This window comes from Notothenia rossii, assembly GCF_949606895.1.
Source record: "Notothenia rossii genome assembly, chromosome: 8".
In the NCBI taxonomy this organism is placed as follows: domain Eukaryota; kingdom Metazoa; phylum Chordata; class Actinopteri; order Perciformes; family Nototheniidae; genus Notothenia; species Notothenia rossii.
In genome coordinates, this window is record NC_136906.1 from 76,934,194 (window position 1) to 76,957,604 (window position 23,411).

The 23,411-nt window shown below is 40.2% G+C and overlaps 2 protein-coding genes across 2 annotated transcripts in view; both read left to right on the top strand.

The window, feature by feature from the left end:
- fam184ab (family with sequence similarity 184 member Ab) overlaps nucleotides 1-19,414 on the top strand; it is a 191,299-nt gene extending 171,885 nt beyond the window's left edge. The window contains exons 18-22 of the mRNA XM_079645322.1: nucleotides 4,782-4,899; nucleotides 5,130-5,162; nucleotides 6,928-7,032; nucleotides 9,405-9,643; nucleotides 18,497-19,414. Coding sequence (XP_079501448.1) covers nucleotides 4,782-4,899; nucleotides 5,130-5,162; nucleotides 6,928-7,032; nucleotides 9,405-9,643; nucleotides 18,497-18,578 — 577 coding nt within the window. The 3' untranslated portion in view covers nucleotides 18,579-19,414. The remainder of the gene's footprint in view (nucleotides 1-4,781; nucleotides 4,900-5,129; nucleotides 5,163-6,927; nucleotides 7,033-9,404; nucleotides 9,644-18,496) is intronic.
- Nucleotides 19,415-20,034: 620 nt separating this feature from the next.
- On the top strand, nucleotides 20,035-21,487 carry ptrhd1 (peptidyl-tRNA hydrolase domain containing 1). The gene is made up of 2 exons (XM_079645563.1): nucleotides 20,035-20,449; nucleotides 21,173-21,487. The coding sequence occupies exons 1-2, from the start codon at nucleotides 20,240-20,242 to the stop codon at nucleotides 21,341-21,343; spliced, it is 381 nt and encodes a 126-aa protein (XP_079501689.1). The 5' UTR covers nucleotides 20,035-20,239; the 3' UTR covers nucleotides 21,344-21,487.
- Nucleotides 21,488-23,411: the final 1,924 nt, after the last annotated feature.

The following is a 23,411-nucleotide window of genomic DNA, read 5'->3' on the forward strand; positions in this document are numbered from 1 at the left end:
GATGTAGAAGAGACATGAAGAAGAGGGGACAGATGTTGATGTAGAAGAGACATGAAGAAGAGGGGACACATATTGATGTAGAAGAGACATGAAGAAGAGGGGACACATGTTGATGTAGAAGAGACATGAAGAAGAGGGGACACATGTTGATGAAGAAGAGACATGAAGAAGAGGGGACACATGTTGATGTAGAAGAGACATGAAGAAGAGGGGACACATGTTGATGAAGAAGAGACATGAAGAAGAGGGGACACATGTTGATGTAGAAGAGACATGAAGAAGAGGGGACACATGTTGATGAAGAAGAGACATGAAGAAGAGGGGACACATGTTGATGAAGAAGAGACATGGAGAAGTGGATTTTTTAACGTACTTCAATGATGTAAGTTATTGTGAAAGAAAACTCAGCACCCGTAATTGAACTGGCATAGTCTCTTCTCTTTGTTCGGAAACACTCAGTTCCTGCCAACACAGACACTGCCTGAGCAGCAAAAGAGCTTTTGGAGGACCAGGGTGAACGTGATGAACGGGCAGCAGACAGTATATCTGATGAAAGAGCAGATCAGTGTGTATCAGTGTCAGTGAGGAGCCTGTAGAGCAGCGGACAGTCCTGGGAGAGAGCGAGGTTTAATCGAGACGACAAGCTGCCACGATGCTCGGCCTTTTCCAAAGTGTGATTTCACACTGAGTCTAAATGTCACAGAGGAACCTCGCACTGCGGCCGAGTGGGAAGTGAAAGGCTGTTTACATCACTGTCACATTTAGGATCGGTAAAACGGCGAAATATGCTCGATCAACAGCTCTGAAGAAAAACAAAAAACACTTGTTAGTAAAGTCAGTGGCTGCTTCATAGACACTGAAGACTTGAGATGTTTTTGTTTGGATCTTAGTTGGTGAAAAACCACAAAGGACTTAAGCTGACATTATAGTTAATAAATAAATAAACACAGAAAAATTAATAAATTTGGAAATATCTAGATTATTTTTATTCATTCTTTATTATTATAATTACATGCTCATTTATTTATTCTACATTTCCCTAATGAATTATTTCAGTCATTGTTCATTCTTATTATGGGTTGTTTATTTATTATAATGGCAGCTTACAGGTGGGGTAGGTAATTTTGGAGAAACAGGCTCGAGTGTGCAAGAATTTGAAAATACACAACCGGAAAAAATCTGCCCCTTCCTCACAGAGCCCCTCCTCCAACACACACGAACGCACACATGACCAATGAGGGCACGAGATAAGTTTGTGCACAGATGGAAGGCTGACAGGCAGGTAGGCCATCCAGTTACTTTAGCCGGGCCGGCTCAGATGATTGGTCGTGCTTTTTTCAGTACCACGGCTTCCACAGATGAGATGTTTTAATGGATTTTTTGTCAAAGCATTTAAAGTGGACCTATCATGCTATATTTGAATAATATAGTGTAGGACCATATCTATATAAAGCATATTTATACTTTTTATTTTTCAAAATACCAAACAGATCATGCATTTTAGCCATTCCTCATTTCGCTCAATTTAACACTGTCTTTGCATCATGGGCTGATTCTGTGAGAACAGCACCATCTACAGGCCTGGCATATGTACTACAGCGTCTCCAGCGCTTTCCAACGGCAATGTCCGTGGCTGTCTCCTCCTGATTGGTGGAGTTGGCCCAATAGCCGTAGCGCCACTTCTGTGATGTCATAGAAGTGTTCAAATCTGGATCAGTCTGTATCAGATCCGTTGCAGCCCCTTTTTTCGAGATTTGGGTATCGAGGAAAAAATAAAAAGATGTACAATAGTGCAATTTGCATGATAGGTCACCTTTAAGATATTCATTGCTATCGAGATGTTAAGAGCATTCCATGGAATATAAAAACAAGTGTTTCTGAAATAAATTACCTACCCCACCTTTAAGTAATCCTTTAAAAATAGCAATCTTCACATTTCTAATTACATTTTGACCACAGCTATAAGATGCAGTTTTATGAATGGATAGATCCCTTAAACTAAACACTCAGTACAAACTCATGAATAATGTATGTTTCAAATGAACAATAATGAGATGTATAGTAAAGAAGTGGACGACTAGTGATTACATCATATCTTTCGCATTGATTTTATTCAAATGACTGGATAAAAAGTTACTTTTCGAGCTGCATGAGTCCCCACCTAAACGCTGCTGTGACCAAATGGAGGCGTTCAGAAGCTTCTGTGTAACAATTTCCCCAAAATGAGTGATTTTCCAGCAGCGGTGTCACCTGGCTGTGAGCGATTGTTTTTCGCTTCAAAACCCGGCTAATGGCCATTTTGCTCAGCGATCTTTAGCATGTGTTGCATTTGGGGAAATGTCAGCGAATATGGAATGAATCAGAGGTTTTACACAAGTGGTGATTTCTCTGAGGGGACCGGCTGGAAAATAACAAAAATCCATCATAACAGTTCGTTTTTTTCTAACTGGCAGAACAAAAACAACCTCCGGAGGAAGTGCTTTTTTAATTTGAAATAACAAAACCCTTTAATGTGTTTGGTGATGAGAAACAGAAAGGGAAGAGACCGGGGACAATTTCTGTTTTATTGATCAGAAGCTAATGAAACAACTTGTCCTCTTACACCTGGCTCTTTTCATGTGTAATTGATACTTGATTTTGCATATTTTACACTGCACTCCTAACCTTCCTCTTCCCCCTCAGGAGGAGCGTTGCATTTTCACTACTTAATAATTAGTGTAGTGATGGGAAACGTATTCAGATCCTTCTGTTAAAGAGGCCCTTTGGGGTTATCCCTCTCCTGTAGTGTGTTATATACGTTTGTGTGCATGTAAATGGTCTGCAAAGGCTACAATCCAAACGATAGGGACTTTCCCTCCCACGCTCCATGCTTTATTATTACATTTATGCTTTGCTGTAATTAAAATGACTTCTGCATTAATATATGTGTTGCATTTTAGTGCTGTACATGTTTAAGGTGCTGTTTACACGAGAACGCAAACGGGTTGTATCTGCTACTTCTCTCTTTCGTATCAAATCAAATCAAGTTTTATTTATAAAGCACATTTAAAAGTGATTTTTGGTGGAGCCAAAGTGCTGTACATGTAATAAAAACACATTACTACAATCACAATAAAAGACAATAATTTACAACAGAAATATAAAAAACACAGGGAATAGTCAGGAGTCGTGCTCAGCTCTGACTAAAAGGCCAGGGAGAAGAAGTGAGTCTTAAGAGTAGATCTAAAAACCCCTAGGGTCTGGACCGACCTCACATGGAGGGGCAGAATGTTCCAGAGCCTGGGGCCAGCTGCTGCGAAGGCTCGGTGCCCTCGGGTTTTGAGCCTGGTCTGGGGCACTATCAGCAGCAGCTGGTCAGCCGGCCTTAAAGCTCTGGCTGGGGTGTAGCGATGGATGAGTTCTGCTATATAGTATAGGCCGGAGCCAGCCCATTTAGCGCTTTAAAAACAAATAAAATGATTTTAAAATCAATTCTGAACCGAATTGGAAGCCAGTGCAGTGAGGCCAGAATTGGGGTGATGTGGTCACGCTTTTTGTGGCCAGTCAGAAGACGTGCAGCCGCGTTCTGCACTAGCTGCAGGCGTGTAATTGATGCCTGGTCCATAACCACATACAGAGCGTTGCAGTAATCCAGTCTTGAGGTTACAAAGGCATTAATAGATCTTTAAAAGATAAATACGACTTGGTTTTGGCCAATAATCTTATTTTTAAAAAGCAGGATTTGACTACGGTGCTGACCTGCTTGTCGAATTTAAAAGTACTACTGAAGGTCACTCCAAGGTTCATGACAGAGGGGAGGATGTATAGCCCTTTCGTTCACACGAGGCCGTAATGGAAACGCGGAAACGATAACGGGTCCCAAAGTGGATAGATCTGCAAACGGAAAGCTCTGGGGGGCCAAACGGCTCCGTGTGTACACCTCTAAACGATCATTCCCTGATAACAATAAAGCCATAGCCCCGCCTCTCCCCACCTCTGCTGCTCACTGCTGTAGCATGGTCAGTAGCTACTGCTAGTCCTACTGACCATGATACAGATATTAGTGCAACATCTACAGCTCCTCTACCACAACCATCAGCAACAAGTGGACATGGAGAACTACATGAACTACATGTTGCTAAATACACCGCGGAGAATAAACAGAAGGGCAACCATGGCAACCATGCTCGGGGGTCTTCTTCTCTGCTTTTGGTGTATTTTGTGGCGAAAGTACAGCGCCACTTACAGGCCCGGCATATGTACTACAGCGTCTCCAGCGTTCCCGAGCGGCCTCGTGTGAACAGAATACTTTTTTGATATCGTATTCGGTTCGTATGCGTTCGTGTGTAGATGGGGTCTAAAGCTTACTGTTTTACTTATTTTAACGCCCTAATATAATGTTTAATAGTAATCGTCGTTGCTTATCTGTTGAAAACGCGTTTCTCTATAAACTTTCCTGTGATGATGCATTTTCCAGCATATCTAGGAGGATTGCTCAGTGTTGCTTTAGCTTAAGAAGTACACATACAGGCCAATATATTCTCTGGTTCTTCATAAACATTCAATATTAACACGTTTGAAGACACATGGTTTCAATAGGACAAGAAAAGGAATGAAATGTTGTCCTCTGAAAAGTAACCGAAGCTTAGGGAAGTCAACTAAATGTACCTCGAAGTTGTACTTAAGGAGTTACACATCACCACTTCCCTTGTATTTACCTCTGAGTTCAGATCTAGTATGGTGTTCTGAGGATCTTCGGTGCAGAATATTTACGTCTGTTTTTGTATTTGTGTGTGTCTCAGGCTGGAGGGAACGGAGGATAAGTTCAGGAACAGAGAGAGTCGTCATGAAGATCTGCAGGTCATCGCTGAGCTGAAGGACATGGTGTCAGAGAGGGAATCCCTCGTCAAGAAACTGGTGGTAGGTAACTGCTGACCAGGTAATACATGTGTGTGATAAATACCGTAAACTGAGACACTACTGTGAATAGGGTAACGATTGTATCTAATTGATATTATGATGTAACTTCCCCACTAACTTACATACAGATAGTTTTCTTGTATTAAAGTTACTGAAATGTTATGTTTAAATATGCAAATGAGGCATTCTCTTATTAATCTGTGCCAATTTGCATATATTTTGCATTACAGAAATCTGAACATTGGATAAAGCCAGGTTCAAAGGTTGTGTTTCTTTTTCTTGACATGTTAAAATCAAAGGTTTTTAAAGTGTATATATTTTGGATATATCTTTGTGTCATCTATACATCGTAAAATACTGTCAAAAGCCAAAAAGAAAAAACTATTTCACCTTGTATTCAGTAATATAATTATATCAATCAGGCTGTGAATGGTATATAAACAAGCCCATTTGTAACAAAGCTTCAGAGTATTGTTCTATATATATACTCATTTTGAGAAAACCTCCTTTAAAGATATGTATTGTATAATCACATACATTTTGAAAGACACTACAGGGTTCAAATTGGACTAATCAATATCACCCTCAAACTTCCCCAGTTGATAACAGACATTGAGATAATCATGTGTTTGTATGTTTGCATAAAATCCCTGAAATGTGATGTTTAAATAATTAAAAATAGGCATTATCTAAAGCAGCGGTTCCCAACCTTTTTCAGCTCAGGGCCCGTTTAAGAATCTAAAAAATGTCCGTGCCCCACATTCAACCCAAGCGGCAAACTCTGGGGCAGAGCCGGGAGGCCAATAAGGAAGTGCCTCAAACTGCAGTTCATCTAGTGGCCAGTAGGAGCAGTCTGCAGAAGGGAGCAATTTCCATAGACCCCCATGTTAAAATGCCCAACTTTACAGCAGAAATAAACATGTTTACATCGTGGTTCAAAAAAACATATTCTCTGTATAGTTAGATTCCCCCTTCATGACTACTGTGTGGGCGGTGGATTGTGTTATAACGCAACCCTTTTAGTTATATTAGGTCTTAACGTTTTTGCATAAATTAGGACGTGGTCACCTTGAGTGGCAGGTCTCTGCAGTGAGTGCTACTTCTAGCTTTCTGTCTCTCTGCTAGTAGCTCCGTTAGCTCAGTAATCTCCAGGATGCTACAGGGGCTCAACTGCTGGGCTGATCCCGGGAACACAACTTGAACCCGGACGTGTTTGTTGTGTTGGTGCCTGGTGGAGTATTCTTCATTTAAATATCGGACTTATTTTATGGCTTTTTGAGGTTCTGCCTCTTTTCCCTTCTTTGGATCAGGCTGGAGCAGGCGGGAGTTAGACTCTGACGTCACTGTCGAGCCGTTAGTGGCCGACACCGCCTACCTTACACTTTTCGGCAACTCTGCAGAACCCTATGGGTGACGTCACGGACACTACATCCATTTATATATACAGTCTATGATTCAACCATAAACAATACGGAGGCTAAATATTGATCTGATTGTTATTCAGAACATGTGACACATTGTTAATCCAGTTTAACAGACCGCTGTCAAGGACTGTAATGACCGTTGCTAAGGAGATCAAGAAAGAGAAAGCAAAAGAGGTTCAAATAAAAAAAAATCTTAATAATGAAATGTTTCCACACAAATCATAATGTTTTGCAAATGATTTGGCGGCCCACTTGCAATGCCTTCGCGGACCACTAGGAGGCCGCGGACCACAGGTTGGGAACCGCTTATCTAAAGCATACTTTCAGTGAGTTCAGGAGAAACCACACATATCCAGATGGAAGTAAAAATTGTGAATTTAGGATGTTTTTTTCCCCACAAATCTGAAACCTTGTTATGTAAACAAAAAAAAAGCCCAAACTTTTAAAATTGACCAGAGCATGAAAACATGTTTTTGCCTGCAGGGTCTCCTGGTTCTTTCTTACTTTCAGGTGCAGTGGCATGGGATTTTGTTTTTGTTTTTGACAGTTTGGAGTCCTCTGAGTCTCCCTTCAGATAACATGTTGTTGTTTATTTCTCCTCCAGGACGATAAGAAGTACTACCAGCTGGAACTCGTCAACAGGGAGACGAACTTCAACAAAGTGTTCAACGCCAGTCCCAACGTAGGAGTGATCAACCCGCTCATTAAGGTAGGCGCTGACTCTGAGACTCGCCACACACAGGGAGGAGCCTTTTTACCGCAAAGATGATATCCACTGCATCCCATCTCACCTCCATCACTGCTGAGCCCTCTCAGGAACAATCAGTACTGACGGTCACTGAGGTACTCTTGCTTTGGAACAACCATAAGTCATGAGCACGCTACTTTTCAAATGTTATGTAATCGGACCGTTTTGAGGTCAGACTGAGCAGGAAGTTGATGCAAAACAACACAGAAATGGAAATTGTTTTACAGTAAAAGACACATTTATGATGTTGCAGTGAAAACAGCAAACATTTTCAGAGTTTACAGCAAGTAGCAGATTGTGAAATAGGCGAGGAAATTACAAAAGTGTATTCCTTTAGTGCAACAAGAGCAAAGGAAACAGCAGCGTTACAGGACTTTTTATTTTCAGCTCTACCGGTATACATTTCTTCACAGCAAGCTACAAGTTAAAGTGATTTAAATTCAATGCAGCTCCAAAGATATACAACTAGATTCACTGGGAAACTGCTCAAAGTGATCACAGTGCTTAAGGTGATTGTCTCGTAATTCCTCGTGTAGATTTCCACCTAATTGACATTTTTATGTTCATTCAGGGTTTTTTCGCGGATCCTTAAAAGGCTTCAAATGTTAGACTTCAAGTAGACTACAATACAGAGTGCTGTGGAAAACATGTAAAAAGGTTGGCTCAGTTATCAAATTACCAAATTATTATTAGCTATGTTCTAAAACAGTACTAATGAGATACTTGGCAACAGCTCGGCGGTGTTTTCAGTGGATTTCTACATGTTTTTAAATAAACTGTCAACGTCTAGGATAAATTAAATCATAACATTTATTGTTTTTCAATGTTATTCTTTATTTAACGGCTTAAGGAACGCTGCATTTGTGCACCATAAGCTTACCTTAACCAGCATTTGTATAGTATGGATTTTCTCTGCAGCCTATAACTGTGATCACTTTATGCAATTTCCTATGTATTTATGTTCGTTTAAGTGGAATGGAAGTGATTGAAAATGACCAAACCTGTTAGAAAATTGTGTGCTCATGCAGAATGAGAATATGTTGCCGGCAAGCAAACAAAAAGTGAATCTTCCCAGTGTGTCTGAGTCGAATGGTCCCGCTGCATGACGAGTATAAATGTGTGGACCCCACCCCTCAGGTTCTATATCCTCCAGTATTTATGTTTTCCTGTTACATGTGTTTCTCCCACATGTGTGTATACGTGTCGTTTGTTCACCGTGTGCCGCTCTGACTTTTATCTCCAGCTCTCCTTTGCTTTCCAAGCCATTTTGTTAGTGTGAGATGTTTTCTGCTTCTGACACATCTCTCCTCATCTGAACCTCCATTCTGCTGCGAGCTGCTTTCAGACTGAGCCATGTCCGTCTTCAGATTCTCTCTGCTTTCGATAAATAGGATCCAGTTAGCACGCTGCTGGATGATACGACCTCTAGCACTCCATTCCCCCCCCCCCCCTTTCCCTCCATTTCTCCTTATAGTCTACTTGCCTGTAGGGTGAACCTGGAAATGTTGAGTACCACATAGTTTTATGTTAGAAATGTACAGTACGGATCCCCAACACATAGAAACTTCAGGATGCTAACTTGCAAATGTTGGGCAATTTGCACAATTAGCAAACGTTTCATTAATTAGCATTAATTAGCATATGCAGACAATAGCAAAATAATGGCTTGGCCGCTTTGGAAAACTTTGATGGGGCTTTGGAGGTTATTGAGGATGTTGAATCAATTTCTAACACTTTTGGAATACAAAATGGCGGTTTTAAGTCCCCGGAAAGTTTAAAATCATCCCAAAGTCCATCAAAAAAAGCCCACCGAGGCAACTTTCTTGTTAAAGCTGTCGTTTTTTATCCTGAAAGTGTCCGAAATTGATCCAATATCCTCATTAACTTACAAAACCACTCCCAATGTGTCCACAACGACCAAGCCATTTTGAAGCTATACAATTACTAATTAACGCAACTTGTGCTATTTGTGCAAATCACCCAACATATAATAATTATAATAATGCATTTTATTTACAGTATAGAGGGCTTTTCTAGAAACTCAAAGACACTTTAGAGAGTAAAAATTCATAATAGTTAAAACAACACACTTAACATATAAAACACAACATTGTTGACAGATTATAAGCAGTTCTGAAGATACAAGTTCTTATAGAGCCGTACTCTACATTTCTATCATGAAACTTTGTGGAACTCAACATTTCCTCGTTCACACTAGCACTCTATGATCTGGCAAACGGACTATAACCTTTTATTATTATTATTATTTCCTTTTCAAACTTCCCTTTTTTGACCCCCATGCCCCTCCTTTTTTCTTTTTTTTGTCTGTGTAGCAAAAGAAAAAGAATGAAAAGGCGGCAGGCAGCAGATTCAGCAGCTCTCCTAGTGTCAGGGCTCTGGAGGCGGCGGGTTCAGGAAGTGGGCCGCAGCCCCCCCATCCTCCGCCCCCCCCCCCAGCCCAGCCCGGCCGCCTAGAGCCCCTCCCCAACTCCCCCCTCCACCACCTTGAACTCAACTCCAACAAACCTCTTCCCCCGCCGACCCCTCCCACCGAACCCAAGAAATTCATGAGGTGAGACCCTCCACCATCCAATCACAGACCTCCGTTTAACTCTAGATGTAAAAGATTAAAGTTCACCTATTATGCTAAACCCACTTTTTCATGTCTCTTCTACATCAACATGTGTCCCCTCTGTGTGAAGAGACTCTGAACGTTTCAGGAACAAAGACCCCCTCTCTTTTTGTCCTGATCCATTTCTATAAAAACCTGTCTGAAAATGAGCTGATCAGATTTTGGCCCCTTTATGATGTCATAACGATGTTTTGGCTTGTGTAACCATTAGCCAATCAGCAACCAAGGTAACCCCCCCCCCCCACCTTAACACCTGAATCTCCTCCTCGAGCACCATTGTGTTCTTTGTAACCAAATCTCTCTCAGAGGGGCGTGGGAAGGGGCTCCTTATTTTCATCTAAAGTAACAGACAGAGAATCAGCACTTTGGAAACAGGGCTGAAACAGAGGGGATTATGGGTAATGCTGCAATGATCTGTTTGGTGTTTGGAGCCAAACACTTCAGAGACATGTTCTGTATATATCTGAGACCTATACTAAAGTAATGAAAAACAGCACAATAGGGGACCTTTAAAGCACTTTAAATGAGTCTGGGTCTAACTTTGAATGTAAAAACTGTACTTTGGGCCTCTTGTGCCTCAGATTTGAAGAAAAAAACACCAGATCTTTGTTGTTTCTGATTTAAAAAAAGAAACAGTGGGATAATATCTGGAGGTTTACATTTTCATTCCTTCCTGCCATAAACCAAAAGGAGCATGAAGTCATTGTCATCTCGAGCGGCAGAGAGTAAAAACCGAAGCGCTAATGTGTTTTAACTGACCGACCGCTAATCGTTAGCTCCTTCATTTGTAATGCTACGCCTGTTTAGCTTTCTGCTGCTGTAAAAGTTGAACTACACCCCAAACGATGGCAGATATTCATTCTCAAATGGTCAGTTATAGTAATATTGATTTGAGTCAGAAGTAGAAAGAGAAAACCCTTCAACATCCACGTTAAAACTGACGCTAATTAAACCAAGGCAAGTATTTTTATATATCGCACATTTTCAAAAACTCAATGGATATCAACTTTGCATATTGATGTGTAAAAACACATTATGGAGAAATACAAATATTTTTGACAAATAAGTAACGGACCCATGTAGCAAGAATCAAAGGGCTTAAAGAACACAGATAAAGACAGAGAGGAACAATGCCAAATACAGGAGCAGAAGAAGCTTAATGTTAGCCTTGACTCTGATATGGTTGCATTAAGAGAAATACTACTCAGTGGATTCAATCGTCATGAACAAGCTTTTTTTAAATGTCAATTTTAACCCCAAGTAAAAATGTAGCTTTCAATGTCTCGGAGGCTTTACTTTGAAGGTGGTTAGATGGACATGCTAACATTAGCACAGCTTAAAACCTGTTAAGCCCCAAAGACCCCACCGGCGGGGCTTTTTTTCTTTTCACGACACTGTGTCTCAGGGCTTCTTAATATTAAAAAGACTATGAATGCGTCATACCCTCCTAACGGGAAGAAACTCAGCTAACTGATGATACGAACCATTTTTACCGAAACAAAACACAAGTCTCACAAGAAGGGTCTAAATGAGCCCTGAGTTAAAACATGCTCACGCACTTAGCACAAAACTCTAGGTACAAATCGATCGATATACTTATCGGATCTGCACAAACAAGCTTAGCTAACAAGCTGAGGTTCCACAGATTATAGAAGTATAAGTATCATCACTGAGCGATCGGAACTCGTGACAGGGGAAGCAAATACAGACATCACACGACGTAGCTTTAGGTAGCAAAACACAGAGATATGCTCACCTTAGCTGTTATTCTGATCAGAAGTTGTTTTTTTGGATGGACACAATAATCTAATTTTTTTTACTATGTTCAATCTGAATTTACTTTAAAACAAAAAAAATCTTTATTGATTCTGACCCTTCTACATCCAACTCACAGGTTTATCATTGCTTTGAGAAAAAAGATTATTAATTTTCCCCTTTTAGAAGTGAAGTTATGGTCATTTGTTCTGGGAATGTCATTTTCGAGCCTGAGACCTGAAAAACAGGCTCAGGGCTTAACAGCTTAAAGCAGAAAGGAGTTAATAAAAAGAAACCAAACTTTTAAATATTGAGTATTATTACTTTTCTCACATATCCTGTTTCAGTGTTTCATAGCCACTTAGCTTGACGATTGCTATTGAAGCAGAACGAAGCAGAATAGTGACCGACTGAAACTCTTTTCAGTTTAAAGGACAATAGAGACATCACAGGTCTTGACTAAAAGAGATAAAATAATCATTATACTCAGACATTAACACAAGAGTCCCGACGAAGCTTCAGAGAATGGCCTTGGAATGCAAAAGGGGCATGTTATTATTATTTAGATTTTGTTTTGATTTGTATTTGTGTCCTCTCCAGTCCGTCATGTTTCCGTGTGCATGCTGCAGGTTTCCCTCTTCTGTTCAGGAAGTTATCAAACTTGCTGTAAATATCTGTGTGGCTTTTTTACGTTGTGCATTGTGTCTTCATCCTCTCATCTTCATCGGAAGTACAGCATGTGCGGCACTTTTTCTCTTCAACTGGAAATGGGATTTTTTTCAAAATAAATACAAAATATGAAGTAGATATTGTCTCTTGCTATCATGGACTGTCCCCTCTGTGTGTGGTGGTGTTTTATTTTGAAAAGCAGCTTTTACCTCTCGACTCTTTGGTCCATAAATGCTTCTCTTGTTGCTCACTGATATGATATGGTGATGAATTATGTAACATGCTTCCCACATGCATACATGCAGTTTGTTTAGAGCATGCCACAAATATGTGGGTTTTTAAGTGTGTGTGTGTGTGTGTGTGTGTGTGTGTGTGTGTGTGTGTGTGTGTGTGTGTGTGTGTGTGTGTGTGTGTGTGTGTGTGTGTGTGTGTGTGTGTGTGTGTGTGTGTGTGTGTGTGTGTGTGTGTGTGTGTGTGTGTGTGTGTGTGTGTGTGTGTGTGTGTGTGTGTGTGTGTGTGTGTGTGTGTGTGTGTGTGTGTGTGTGTGTGTGTGTGTGTGTGTGAGAGAGATTGTGTGTGAGAGAGAGAGATTGTGTGAGAGAGAGAGAGAGAGAGAGAGAGAGAGAGAGAGAGAATGTTTTGGTTATTTTGAATCTTTCTTGCTGCATGTTTGAGCTGCTGTTTATGTAAAGTATGAGATGTGGCGGCTGCTACGCAAAAGCTTTGGGACTAACCTGTTATTATGGGAAGGCAGGAGCAACACACACACACACACACACACACACACACACACACACACACACACACACACACACACACACACACACACAGACCATGACAGTATGAGGTCAGATATTATAGATGTGCTCTGAAATGTTTTCAGACTCCATTAAACGATGTGTCTCTCGCTCCCTGCACACTCTTTGTTCCTGATAAACATTTGGAGTCAGACTGACTGAACCTCTGAGCAGCCGGTTGTAAATCTGACCCCTTTAAACCACCGGGTCCTTGAAGTATTTATTAAAGTATTCATATCTTCAAAACTTGTATTAGACAACACACCCTATCTAAGTCAAATGTTGACATGAGTCCCAACAGGAATACTAAATAGTGAGCCAGACAACAGAGACCTTAGTCAGCAGAGTAGTCTTTCCCAGCTGTAGTTGAGCAGGGTTATTGTTGTATACTTAAACTACAAATTAAAGATTTATTCTAGCTTGAAACTCAAAATAAAAACGATATTGTTTTTAAAAAATAAGATGAATTAATGTTGACCGGTTAACGTTTGTTTTAACTTTTTTAGATAAAATACATCTCTACCAAAATAAAAGTGACAGCATGAATTTCAGTCATCTCATTGAACAATAGGAATTGAAATGGCTTCACTTTAGACTCAAGTAATGTGAAGGTTAAACATTTTGTAACATGTATTTCAGGCAACCTGCTTCTTTAATTATAGACATGATAGCTGAAAAAAGAAAATGAAACTTACCTAAATCAAATTCTCTTTGAAAAGTCATATCAAATTGAAATGTCAAAACTAAAGTAAAATCCTCCGAGCTGCTAATGAACCTTCTTACCTTCACTCTGACAGAAGCTCCTGTTCCTGATACGTGTAAAACAAAACAACCTTTCTCCATTTTCGACTCAGATTCTCTTTTATCAAAAGACAACAAAGAACATTTGAATGCTGAAATTGCAAATTGATCATGATGGGACTGTTGGGCCAGACAAACATTTTGAAGGATAGTAATGTGCTTTTGATTGTTTTTGCTTTTAAATGAAGGATTTAGCTGGCGTCTCCCTCCTTACATCACATCCTCACCTCCTCTCCTCTGATGTTCTCCTTCCTCCTTCTCTCTTATCTTCTTCCTCTGATCTTCATGTATCATTTTATCCTCTGCCAATCTCTTTTATCATGTCCTCTCTCCCTGTATCCTTCAAACCAACCAACATCAAAACATCACTGCTGCCATTTCCATTCACTTAATCTCTTCTCTCATTGCACACATCATAATCTCTATATTTGTACATAAACAAATGAAGAAAATCATATTTGATGGATGAATATTATTTTTACTACAACTTAATGCACATACACAGTGAATAGGACACTTTTTCTTCAGATTATTATTATTTGATATTGTAGACATCTTGGTGTTTCCTGTATTTTCTGCATATTCATTATTCTTTTAAAAGATATGAACACTTGTCATGGCCCTACTCCCCCTCATGGATCAATAAGGAGTCATGTTATCTTGCTCAGACACTCAGACCCCATTTACACGGGAACGTTTGCGTTTACGCACAGAAACAACCCGTATCGTCCTCGTGAAAACTGGGACCCCGTTTACACGAGGACGAAACGGGTTGTATCTGCATAGTTTCTCTTGCGTATAGCCAGTGCTTGAATTGGGCCGGTACTCACCGGTACGCAGTACCGGCACTTCTGATTTTTACCCATGTAGTACCGGCACTTCTTACTGAGTAACGGCAAGGTGCCGGTACTCAGTAAAATGCCGGTACTCAGCCGCCGGCAATATACGTATATATTGTAAACGCAACGCAGCGCAAATGTGGGTCTGACTCTGCCTCACAGAGGGTGACTGGCTGTCTACATGATGTGACCTGCCGACATTGCCACTTTCATACAGATCATACTAATGCCCTCGATTGGTCTCTGTGTGTCATTCAAGCTCGGGAGGGTGTGTGTTGGTGTATGTGCGGCGCGAGCGAGCGAGAAAGCGCGCGCACCGGTTACGTGTATTGTTGTTAGCATCTGGTGCTAGCTAGCTGCGCTAACGGATATAAGGAGCTGTTTCAACAACAAGGTGGAGGGAGAGTCCTTTGCTGTCAGACTGAGAGGCTGATAACTACAGCTCTGGTGAGGTAAATTACTCTCTGAGTCTTTAGATAGTTAACTTAGTTTAAGTTATCTCAGTGGGTCTCAAACGGTTCGGTCAGCATTTATGTAAACACATATTTCCATTTGAGGGGGTAGTGATTAGTAAAATATGCATGAATAATACAAACAAAATGTTAACTAGGTGAAAAAAGGTAAGTTAAACTTGTTGAGAGCTAAAACTAGTTTTTGCTGTTGCCTCAAAGAGGAGCAGGGGGGAGAGGAGGGAGACAGGAGAGGCCGATTCAGGAGCCCAGACACACTCACAACTATAAATGAACCAAAAACAAATAAATAAACAAGTTTCAATGTTTTTTCATATTGGATATTGTATGTTATTGGTTATGGCCATGTACTTATGATTTTATGATTATTTAAATGTATACATTTTTGTTTCATACGGGGTGTAGTCTCTTTATTTCCCCCTCAAAATGCACCAGATTGATGCATTTAAGTCCAACATTTAAAAAAAAATCTTACCGGGGGATCATGCCCCCGGACCCCCCTATAGGATTTGAGGCCCGGCTCCACTGTTCCCAAATAGATTTGCAATTTTTTTTAAATAGTAACCCATCTCCATACGTTTCTTTTTGGGTAGTAGATTTAAACTAGAGGGCTATCACTTTGTGCAGCAACGCTATTGACAAATAAATCCAGCAAAATGGCACAAAAAACTGGTAGTGGCCTCAGGGACGAGGAGTCATTTAACCAGCCAGTAGGAGTCAAGCTTTACTTTCTTTTATATCCATAAAGAAAAAGTAAATCTGTTTACAGTTGTTTCATTATGGATGTTGAGAGGTATCCATATATCTCTTCATTTTGCTCTCGAAGTGCACCAGATTGATGCATCTAACTTCAATATTTTAAAAAAAATGTTCCTGGGGGAGCATGCCCCCGGACCCCCCAAGACTAGAGGGTGTCAGGTCCACTCCCCACTTATAAAAATAGCACTTTACCACTTCACCCCCTCTAATCTCAGATGCACCCTGAGTCATTTTGTTTAAGTACAGTGAGCCTTTCTAAAATATAGAGTAAAGAGACAAACCCACCAGCATTCTAGGATATACTATGACTTTGTGCGAAATACTTGTTGCTGATTTAGAGTACTGGCACCTTTTTTATTCCAATTCAAGCACTGCGTATAGCCCTTTCGTTTACACGAGGCCGTAACAAAACGATAGAAACGGACCCCGCAAACGATAACGGGTCCCAATGTGGATAGATCTGCAAACGGAACGCTCTGGGGGGTCAAACGGCTCCGTGTGTACGCCTCTATACAATCATTTTCTGATAACGATGAAATAGCCCCGCCTCCCTCTCCCCACGTCTCCTGCTCAGAGATCAGCTGCTGTCAGAAGAGGGGGAGGGGAGGAAAAGAGAGGCTCCGTTTTTTATTATTATATAGAGTCGTTATCAATTAGTTTTAAAGCTCAATAAATAACAAAGAAGACCTCTGACCGGCACTTTTCTAATTTTGTCCGGAAGATTTAAACTTTAACGGACATGTTGACCGGTGAAACAATTTTTTTAACGGACACTCTGCCGCACGGTTCCCTCGTTCCTTGGAAGTGGCGGAGAGGTGGGTGTTTTTCATCTGCTGGTGGACTACCTGAGAGATTTACAGCAGGAGCACACGCCGTCCACCGTGGAGAATAAATAGAAAGGCAACCATGGCAACCATGCTCCGGGGTCTTCTTCGCTGCTTTTAGTGTATTTTGTAGCGGCAGCAGCGCCACTTACAGGCCCGGCATATGTACTACAGCGTTTCCAGCGGGTCGAGCGGTCTCGTGTGAACGGACACGTTAATTGAGCCGAATGCGTAACAAGACTTTTTTGAAAACGCATACGGTGCGTAAACGCAAACGTTCCCGTGTAAATGGGGTCTAAGATTGTAACCATTTAGCATGAAGTTGCATTAAAAGACAGAAAAAATGTATCATTATCACAAGGTAGATTCCACTAATGCTTCTTCATGGTGGATAGAAAACTACAGGTTTGACTTAATATAAGGAATCTAGTGTGCAAATTAATATTGTATGGATGAATACCAGAATCCTCTGAGTCTGAATTATGGCCATGCACTGTGCAAACACGCTTTATCATGCAGGGAAGCCTTTTCCAAAGTAATTTACTCCTTCAAGCATGGAAACAACATAAACAAAAAAGATACCCCTCCCCTGCCTCTCCTAAAAATGATATATCGCCCGGGGGTTATGGGACTGTTTGTAAAAAGGAGAAGCCAATTAAGGAAGCAGAGGAAGGTGTTTGTTTTGATAGATACAAACACTCAGCCTCATTAGCTCCAAACTTTTAAGGAACAACATGTTTTCCCCCGAGGAGCGAACAGGAAGTCTGCTGATTCAATCGGTCGCACCGCCAATGATCGACATTTTACCGTCAAAAAATATATAGTTTAAATACTTTAATGATGGTTGGTGGAAAGTATCTTTGCATGTGAGACAGTATCTGATTGCACAGGGGTGAAATCATAAGTCATTTATTATAGGCCCATTACATGCTAACAGTAACAAATATATTCTGAACAGTAAAGCACAAAACATGCATTCTCAAATATTGAAGTAAAAGTTACATAATGTATTAACCGTGAAAGCACTCAATATATATTTATTTGATTTTATTGTTTTAAATGATAGACAGTATAAGTGCATACTTTATACAATTTGTAGCAAATATATAATTTTCACACTGCCCATACAAGCTGAGCGCACAAATACTGACAATGGCTCTGCTGCCCCCTTGTGGACAGACATGTGTAATGACACCTTCACACAGACCTTAACAATCTTACATTTTGTTTTTCTTCATGGTGGTATTGCAGTACTGTGTGTGAGGGTACATCCATATAGCAAACTATTTCAATTCTGTGATTAATACTTGTTTAGATAATATGTCACCAAGCACAACTATTTTAATGATGTATTGCATTTAGAGTGACAAAGACTACTGGGTTGATAGATAATGTGCTAGTTCTGCATCATATCATGCCTTTTCTTTTATGTTAAAAGTAAGTAAGGCTTGTGGACACATGTGGCGAAGTACAAATACGCAATATTTCCCTTAGAGGTTTAGCGGAGAATAAGTATACAGTCTCAGAAAATATAAATATTTGAGTGTACCTCAACATTGTACTGAAGGCAAGTTTATTTAGACAGCTTATTTCAACACAAAGCAATTCAAAACACTTTACAAAAACAATAACAGTATTAAGATAGAGTGCACAGAAACACAAAGGGCATTTAAAATGACTTATTGAGTACTTGGTTACCTCGCATCACTTGTAGCCAATACTAATTGAACCATTTACAATTGTTACGATGTTCTTATTTATCAGTGTTTTCAATGTGTTGTTCTCTGCTGAAACTTCCTCTGGCTCCTTCCCTGACTTCTCTTCTTCTGTCTTTACTTCCTGTTGTTGTTATTGTTGTGGGGATGTTTATTTCCTGAAGCCCTCCTGAAACGAAGGACTCAGCCATCGAGTCCCCGGACGCCCAACGCCAGGAGTGGTTCGCTCAGTACTTCTCCTTCTGATCGACCACCAACCCGCAACACACAAGGATTCAGCATGTCAACCAAACTTTGAGAAAAATGTACAGAAAAACAAGCGAAGAAGAAGAAGAAGAAAAAAAAGCGAAAAATGTTAAAACTATTTGTTCTTTATTGTCATGGAGAGATTTGGGGATCAATTGACTTTAACTTCAGCCAATTAGGACTTCATTCTCATTCATTTGCTAAAAAAACCAATGTAATTATCATCCACTTCCTGTTGACTGAAGTAGAAGTAAAGTGACCATCAAATCCCATCACTCTGATCTCATTTGATTGTTTAATTATTGATTGTTTCACTGTGGGCGAGTTTTTCTCTTAGTACAGTGACAATGATCATCCGTATGTTTGATGTTTTATTTTTTACTTTCTTTAACTTCCTAACTTATTTTGCAGTTTCTTGGAACTAGAAAAAAAAATGCGTGGTGCATTATCATGCTGCTAATTGCCATTGTTGGACTACAGTGAGAAATAAATATATATAAAGAAACATATGGTAGGTTATTGTGCTCTCTCTGTACGTGGGCCCACTGCATACAGCATCTTAGAATTATAGGAGGTGTTTACGGAGACATTTACCTGGACCTGGGTCTCTGATATCGCTCCATGAATACAGGAAAGTCTTTAGGACGGCACCATCCAGTTTGTTACAGCTGCATAGAAGTTTCAGCAGATTTTGGTAGAATATTAAAAACCTGTTTGTATGGTTGTCTGTCTCAACACAGATATAATGATGTCTCACCAATTTTAAAAACAAAAATAGCATATTTTATATTTATATTATAATGTGTATGCTTAATAAATAATTATTGTGACATTTACTTTGGTTTGTTCGTCATTTATTTGATTTGATTGTGGTTTACATTTCATTTAACGAAATGAAAATACAGGGTTTTGAAGTACGAAAATTAAGAAAAATAAGTATACAAGGGAATATAATAAAAATTAAAAATATGTTTAAAAATCATTTAGAAATATATGTTCATTCATGAAAGAGCTATATAAGAATATTACAAAAAGAAATACAAAAATGTAATATGCACAGTGTGTTTTGTTAGCACTATTTGTATATCTTAGAGTGTATATTTTATTTGCACTAGGACCTCAATGTGTTTATACAAGTGCTCTCATATTCCTGAATATTGTATATCAAACAGACATTTCATTTATATTCTGTTAATATTTTAATCTTGATGCCATTTTTTGCTTAAAAGTGCTACATAAAAAAAACTGATAATTAGAATAATTCCTTAAGGCCTTCAGTAAGAGAATAAAAAGCCAACAAATAAAAATAACATTAGTATAAATGGATTATAAACTGGTACCAGAGGCAGAATGTATATTTTACAATCACGTTCTAAAAGTAACCAGTAGAGTGCAGTGCCGTTTTAATACACATTGGGTGAACCGGAAAATAAACAGACCCTGAATCGGTTCCTGTGCAAGCTAAAAACACATTTGACAGGAAGTAAAACATTGATTTATTCACCTGCAGCAATGCAAATAAATCCCACTTTTTCATGATCTGAAGCCCTGTTGTGGATGTTATAGAAGCCTAACTACTGTCAATCTCCACAACATTGGGTGAACCGGAAAATAAACAGACCCTGAATCGGTTCCTGTGCACGCTTAAAAACAAAACAAACATGGCTGCTACAGGAGCCGGTTCTCCGGGGCGGCTGGTCCAGTATGTGGTCGTCCGGACGGACCTGGTGCACCAGCTGTCATGGCCCCTGGGAGCCGTGATCACCCAGGCCTGCCACGCCGCTACGGCCGCCATACACCTCCACTACCGGGACCCGGAGACCCAGCAGTACCTGGAGGAGCTGGACTCCATGCACAAGGTGGTGCTGGGGGTAAGCACGCCGAACTACATTCATATTTTTGGTGAATTTAATGTTTACAGTGGTTATATGGTTCATCACAAAATATGTTATGATCAGTTCAATAGTGTTTGGTTAGCTGTGTTATTCGGCAACATTCATTTAACTATAAAGTGAAACAAAATTTGGTTAAAGGTGTTCAAGGTGGTGCTAGTGGTAAGCACGCCGAACTCCAATCATATGTGGGTTAATTTAGTGCGTACAGTGATTATAAGGTTCATCACAAAATATTTTAAGATCAATTCAATAGTGTTTGGTTAGTTGTGTTATTCTGCAACATTAATTTAACTCTAAAGGGAAACTAATTTGACTTAAAAGTGTTATTTAGACCAGTTTGAACGAATTACACAGCAATATTCTAGTGTTATATGTTAGTGTGTACAGTTCCTCACAAAACATCCAATAGGACATTATAATCTAGTATGATTCATTGTTTTATTCTGCAATATTCAATTTACTATAAAAGTTTTTTTTTTTTACTGATTTGAATGAGCTACACAATAAAAAAAAAAGGTCCACTATTTGTAACTGGTTATTGTTCAATGTCTTATATATATTTATGTTGCATTGTTGAAGGAGACTGGGACTTCATATTTGTATTGCCTTGACTACACTGTAGTGTCCATATGATACGTGCAAAAAGTGTACAAAGTGGTGCCTCACTAACTGTAACTGTCTGTGGTTGTTTATCTCCAGGCTCCAGACGAGGCAGCCCTCTCTAATCTATCAGAGACTCTAACAAAGGCCGGTGTGGCCCACAAACTGTGGATCGAACAACCAGAGAACATCCCCACCTGCCTGGCTCTGAAGCCGTGTGCCAAAGAGACCGTCCATCCGCTGCTGCGCAAGTTCAAACTCTTCAAATGAGGGCCTTTTAAAGACTTTGTCCCACTACGCACTACAGAGCATATCAGGATCTAATTTCATCTAGAAAAGGAAAACATCTGTGCTCTTTTCCTCGGTGCTTCCAAACATCTGTAATGCTGAAGATTAAAATGGGGAAAATATGAAGTTCTTTTCTGGATTATTTTGTTCGAACCTCAACAGTGGCATTACTTCTACAGTATTTACATTGCAACTTAATTTAGAGAGATACAACAATTCCATGTTTTTACACAGCGCACTACATACAGTTTGTGGACCTGCATTACCTCCAATCCCTCCTTTTTGATCATTGCTCAAATGCAATAATCTTGAAAACAGTCTTGGTTGTGTTGTAAAAAAAAAAATACAATCTTACTTAGTTTTAGTTAAGGGAACAAACTCTAAGTTCACTCTAAGGAACAGTAAGGACTTGATCTCAAATAGTTGAAGACCATACCATAATCATTTGAAAGTAGCTGCCTTAAGTCGTCTATTTTGTTAGTCCTGACATACTTACATTTCCAAAAAAACAGACTATAATGCTTTCGAGGTGTGTGTTAAAGGTCCCATGTCATGGCCATTTCTACTGATCATATTTCCATTGTTGAGGTCTACTAGAATAGATTTAAATTGTGCAATTTTCCAAACTCACATTGGTTTCTCATACAGTATCTCTGTATAGTATGTGTATTCACTCTCTGTCCTAAACGGCTTGTTGGAGCACTGTCTAACTGTCACACAAGCAGCTGATACATTTCCCAGTTCCCCTTAAGTGAATGTGTGTCAGTCTGAATTGACGCTGTTTGGCATCACAACGCTGTTATGAAAGTTTCTCTGGTATAAAATGGGTGATGTTAGCATAGCAACCGAAGCTAAACTGACTACTTGCTATTGCTATCCTATTGTGGCATAAACTGTTTTCTACAGGCACATTTTACCGGCGTATTTTTATTATGATTCTACTTGTGATAGTCAGACACGACAACCTTTGCAGCCCATGTATTGATTCCATCCGATAGCTGCTACAATACAAAACAAAACGTCTGCCTGCTCTCCACAATGATCAATACAGTGAACGATGGTCAAAGTAAGGTACAAATCACACAAAGCCTGGTTAGTGTTGCCTGACTTTATAAAGTGTGTTTATAAGCACTACTGCTTGTAGGCAGGCATGACGAGACTCTTCAGTCGACCCATGTTCAGGGGAGGTGGGTTTAGTTTCCTGCACGCCTCGACGTAAGAGAGACGTAAGCGACGCCGCCTCTTAGCTCCGAAGCTCTTGCCTCTAGACCAGGGGGCGGCAACCTTTTTCATATGAAGTGCCATTTAAAAAAAAAATGCTTATCAGCGTGCCAACGATCGAGAATTATCAACAGGGGGTGGGGGGAGCTTGACGCTCGTCAACTATCAGCCTCGCTGCGGGGAAGCAGTGTGTGGACATCATGTCAGCGCAACTTACATGATGCCGAATTTAACAAACACATTGGTTTAAACGGCATAATAATAAGGGCGATCGTCCGTTCTGTGATTTTCCACAGAACACGTTATGATATTAGGTTCATGCAGAGTGAGATGAGGTCGCTGTCCCTTTAAGAGAGAGAGAGAGAGAGGGGGGGGGGGGGGGTGGCTTGTGCATGTGTGTTTGTGGATGGTAGAGCGACAGTGAGGGAACGTGTATGTTTCTGGAAGTGAAACGAGGCAGCAGAAAAACAGAGGTCTGTGATGTATTTTGTGAAACAGAAGAACAGCTAAATAAATGCAACGGCCTCCCAAGAAGAGCTCGCCAGGAAAGTTCAACACAGATGGCCAGTCCGCCCCTTTGTAGCATATTATTTCGATGAGAGATGAGCAGATCGCCACTGAGCTTTCAACTAAATACACAGCCATGCAAAAACTGCGGCATTTGTACAGCTCCTTATGGGTACTGCAATTAGTGAAGTGCTTTCCTCCGTGGTGAAACGATCAGCACTGCACCACGGAGGAAAGCGGCAGAAAGTCACCTGGAGTTAAAGAGAGCGGGACTGGGTTACGTGCATGGCTTCCTTCTGCAGGTAACGGGGAGACGCGCTCT

Bases quoted from the DNA above. Each gene is read 5' to 3' on its own strand.
- ptrhd1 (XM_079645563.1), top strand. From the start codon at position 20,240: ATGGCTGCTACAGGAGCCGGTTCTCCGGGGCGGCTGGTCCAGTATGTG. The intron at 20,450-21,172 runs GTAAGCACGCCG...GTTTATCTCCAG, and splicing joins TGCACAAGGTGGTGCTGGGG to GCTCCAGACGAGGCAGCCCT.